General features: G+C 35.1%; 1 protein-coding gene across 1 annotated transcript; it reads left to right on the forward strand.

The window, feature by feature from the left end:
* The first annotated feature begins 1,617 nt into the window (after nucleotides 1–1,617).
* On the forward strand, nucleotides 1,618–2,214 carry LOC145036193 (uncharacterized). Its single transcript, XM_078984658.1, has 4 exons — nucleotides 1,618–1,627; nucleotides 1,709–1,833; nucleotides 1,899–2,027; nucleotides 2,113–2,214. The coding sequence occupies exons 1-4, from the start codon at nucleotides 1,618–1,620 to the stop codon at nucleotides 2,212–2,214; spliced, it is 366 nt and encodes a 121-aa protein (XP_078840784.1).
* The last annotated feature ends 1,891 nt before the right edge of the window (nucleotides 2,215–4,105 follow it).

Here is a 4,105-nt window from a genome sequence, read left to right on the forward strand (position 1 = left end):
ATATGCGAGATATTGTTCAAGATTTGGTCAAGAAAGGAATTTAGAGCAAGTCGTCATTAGAACTATGTCTTCAAGACTACATGGGTTGTCTTCACGGCAGGAATCTGTTGGACAAGGAATCTGTTGTAGCCGATGGTTCCTTTCGGGAATGCCAAAGATAGGGTCAAGAGGAGTTTTGGTCATTGAGATTCAGTGTCCACTGTTGATGGATTTGTCCGCTCGTTGTATGGATTGCTATCTATAACACTAGTAGAATATAGGCCTTTAATGACACGCGAACCATGACACATGGTAATTTATGATACAAAAAATCGTGTGTCCTAGAAACAATGTCATCTCTTCTAAAATTTAAAGGATTTAGGACACCCATTGTTATGTACCATTAAAATTAGTGTAAAAAAAAACACAAAACGCACTCAGCATAAAAGGCATGTCGTCTAAGCATTTCGTTTTATAAAGTTTTCATTAAACGCGCGGTCTCCATCTCTAATAGATAAGGAGGGAAATCAAATCCCAAAATATTAAAACCCCCACCTTATTCTCATCTTCTACTAGCCTAAAACCTTAGAAGAATCAACAGAAAGCTAGGGTTCCATCAAAATCACACTCTTTTTCTAACTTTTAGAGACCCGGCAATTTAGGGTATCACTACACGAGTGCTCTTGCAATGTTCGACGAAGTCGGTGGTAGCTATAGACAACACCAAACCACCAAAAAAGACATCGAAGGTTTAGGGCTGTGAGTTTCTTTTCCATCTTTGCACATTCTCTTCTCCTTCAGCCCCATCTTTGAAAATTCTCACAACGGCTCGATCTCAATTCTTTCCATGGACTCTCTCTTTCCCTGATAATACAAATTGATAGAATAAATTATCAAATTGAAGGAAGCATTTTAACTTAGATGAAGTTAATTATGAACCACCATTGGTTCGTGGACTTTATTTCTTTCTAATAGGCGGAGAAGACGCATGCCCTATTTACAAGCACCCGTTCCAGTGGCAACTCGCACTCCACCTCCATTCTACCCAAATCAAAGCTTTTGTATGTATCTGTTTGCGCATTATTGTGTATCGGTATGTGTATTTTTGTGTATTTCTGTGTAAATGTATATCGGTAATGAAATTGTGGTTAAAATTTGCCAATCTCATTGATTTTGTATGAGCTCATCTTTGATAGTCAACGGTAACCCACCCCTAAACTCCATTTCTTCCCCTATTTCTTCCCCATTCTTCTCCAAAACTGCCCCATTTTCACCTCCATTTTTGGAGATATGGTATTCCCCCGTATATGGGGGAATACTATTCATATCTCCAAAACTAGAGGTGAAGTTTGTTTGTCAATTTTAGACCCTCTCATTTTTATTTTATACATTTTTTGTTTATTTTATCTATTAATTATAATTTAAATGCAATATTTAATATTTATAATATTATGTTATATACTAATTTATATTAGTTAATCATAAATATAGAGTTTAATTAGTAGAGGGGTGTATTTGACAATACATATAAGTTATAAAAATGGAATATTCTAGGAATATACTTTTTGGGGTAGAAAATGAAGTAGGCTTGGAGATGAAACACTATTTACTCCATTTTTTGCTCCATTTATGGGAAAAATGGAGATGGGTTGGAGATTGTCGAAATATAGATGATTGTTGCAATTCTGTCCCCATAGGTTTTCTCTTTTAATTTTGGTACATGTAGCAGGTGGCTTAGCGGTTAAAGGCATAACTCAATTGACTTATGAGTTTACTGATCTTGTATCCACTGCTTTTAGTGTTCTTCCATCCTCTTTTCTTCTTATTAAAAGAAAAACCAGAGAGATAATTAAAGTAAGTATTCTTTGTTATTAATTTTTTATATTAATTGGCTAATAGTGTGGTTGTTATTGGTGCAGGCAAATTTAGGCCTGATCAAGGTATTACTTGCAAAATCACAAGCTCAAGGGTTGCAAATGCATATGAAGGGCATGGTGGAGGGTCTGCTGAGCTGGCAGAGTACGAACAAGAGTCATTTTATAGCAAAGGTTAGTGAAAGATCTGGATTTATATCTTGTGATAAATTGTTACTGAAATATAATAAATCGAATGGATGATGATATGTTGTTACAGGTGAAGTCGCTGCTTGAAATGCTTGTGAAAAAATGTGGTATTGATGATGTTAAAGAAGTTATGCTTGAAGAACATATGAAGCTGCTTACTAATATTAGATAGGTTTGCTGAAGATCTAATGTTTTTTTCTTCTATAAGAAATTAATTTGGAATTAAAATTAAACAAGTTGGAATGGAATGAAATGCAGACAAAGGAACAGAATGAGTGAAAATTGATGGGTTTTAGACATAAGAACTTTCCCTATGTGCACATACAACCGTATAGCTTGGATGTAGGTTTCACTATTTGAACATGCAACATATCCAAGACTTTCGTGGCTAGATCTAATCTAAACTAACAATAAAAATCATATGAAAACATATCTAGAATAATACCTTGAGTTACTTGCTTGAAACCATCTTCTTCTTGGAGCTTAGAGTCACAAATGTCACTCCTCTAATTGCATACAAACACCAACTAGCAAGAAGATGATTTGAGAGAGATCAGCAAGAGGGAAATCGGCTCAAGGGTTTCTCCAATCACAAGAGTGTCCGATTTCCTCAACCCTATGGGTCTATTTATACTGTGAGCTCCTAGGGTTTCACCTTAAAACCCTAATTGGATAACTTAGCCTCAAAGCAATCCAAATCCTTTCCTAAATAAGGCCTTGGACGATTTCTAGGTGATCCACATCCCTAAAATCATCCAACCCATACCAATAAGGGTTATCAGCTCAAAATACAACTCTCACACATTTGATAGTTTATACCCCTTTATTCAATTAATCTCTTTAAGTCACCAAATTAATTCCTAATTAATTTATGGCTTATATTAATCAAATAACATTATCATTCTTTTAACATATTATTCCTATAATACATTAATAATAATATCTCTTCTCTTTAAATCACCCTATTAAGTTGCTTTGGTGATGGCAACCCAAAAGGACCATGCACAACCGGGTCAAGTACTTACCAAAAATAGTTACAGCCTTAGACACTAATCCAACAGTCTCCCACTTGGATAAGTCAAGTAACTATAAATGCAAACACAATCCGATTACCAATCATAGCTCTCAAAGATGTTGTCAACTTTGATCTTATCAGTAACATGTCCTTTAGATAAGGGATCGTATAGTCCTCTGTTTTGATATCGTGCAGATGATATCACTTTTACCATCTTAGAATAAAAGTAACAGATAAACTTCGACTCATATGCATTTACTTATCGACTAACCAACTATACACAACAATTCATTTTATGACATCAATTTACATATGCGGTTTCGCATTATCAATGTACAACCAATTAGTAAATAATAAACCATATATCTAGGTTTTAAGACCATATGATATTATCGTCTTGCGATCACTCCAAAGTGATTCCAGCAAGCGTGGGTTTATTCCAATGCTCAAAACTTGTCCATAAGCACTCTTGAACGTTGCAACAATCCTTTGCTATGTCTAATACCATTTAGACAATCTACACACCAATTCATGGCAATCTTCATTCATACGTACTTCCAACATATGAACGATTGTGGACAGTTTGAATTATTTGATTATTCCTAATAAACTCAATTATTCTAGAAGTCAAAACATGTAAAGTGAAACAATAGCTAAACAATTAACATAAGACAGTAACTTTACTTATAAAAAATACTCTTTTATTTAATCATCAAATGTCAGTTACATTTATCTATTTCATGTTTCTAATACTATCTACTCTAAACTAGTATCATCCTTCAGCCCAATACTCCTAGCACGCTACAAGTGCTTAACCCTGCTCAGTCCCTGCGTAAGCGGATCTGCTGGGTTATTTTCTGATGATATCCTCTAAACTACGAGGTGTCCTTCTACTCGATGCCTAATAAAGTGATATTTTATGTCGATATGTCGAGATCTACCATGATCCCTCGGTTCTTTGGTCAAGGCAACCGCTCCTTCATTATCACAGAAAATTTCCATGGGCTCCTTTATAGCAGGCACAACTCCAAGATCGCCAATGAAGTTC

Source organism: Lactuca saligna, chromosome 3, assembly GCF_052625555.1.
Source record: "Lactuca saligna cultivar CGN05327 chromosome 3, ASM5262555v1, whole genome shotgun sequence".
Taxonomy (NCBI): domain Eukaryota; kingdom Viridiplantae; phylum Streptophyta; class Magnoliopsida; order Asterales; family Asteraceae; genus Lactuca; species Lactuca saligna.

Excerpts from the sequence above, each read along its gene's own strand:
- LOC145036193 (XM_078984658.1), top strand. Across the intron at positions 1,834-1,898 it reads AAACCAGAGAGATAATTAAA|GCAAATTTAGGCCTGATCAA; the intron begins GTAAGTATTCTT and ends TTATTGGTGCAG. Across the intron at positions 2,028-2,112 it reads AGAGTCATTTTATAGCAAAG|GTGAAGTCGCTGCTTGAAAT; the intron begins GTTAGTGAAAGA and ends ATGTTGTTACAG.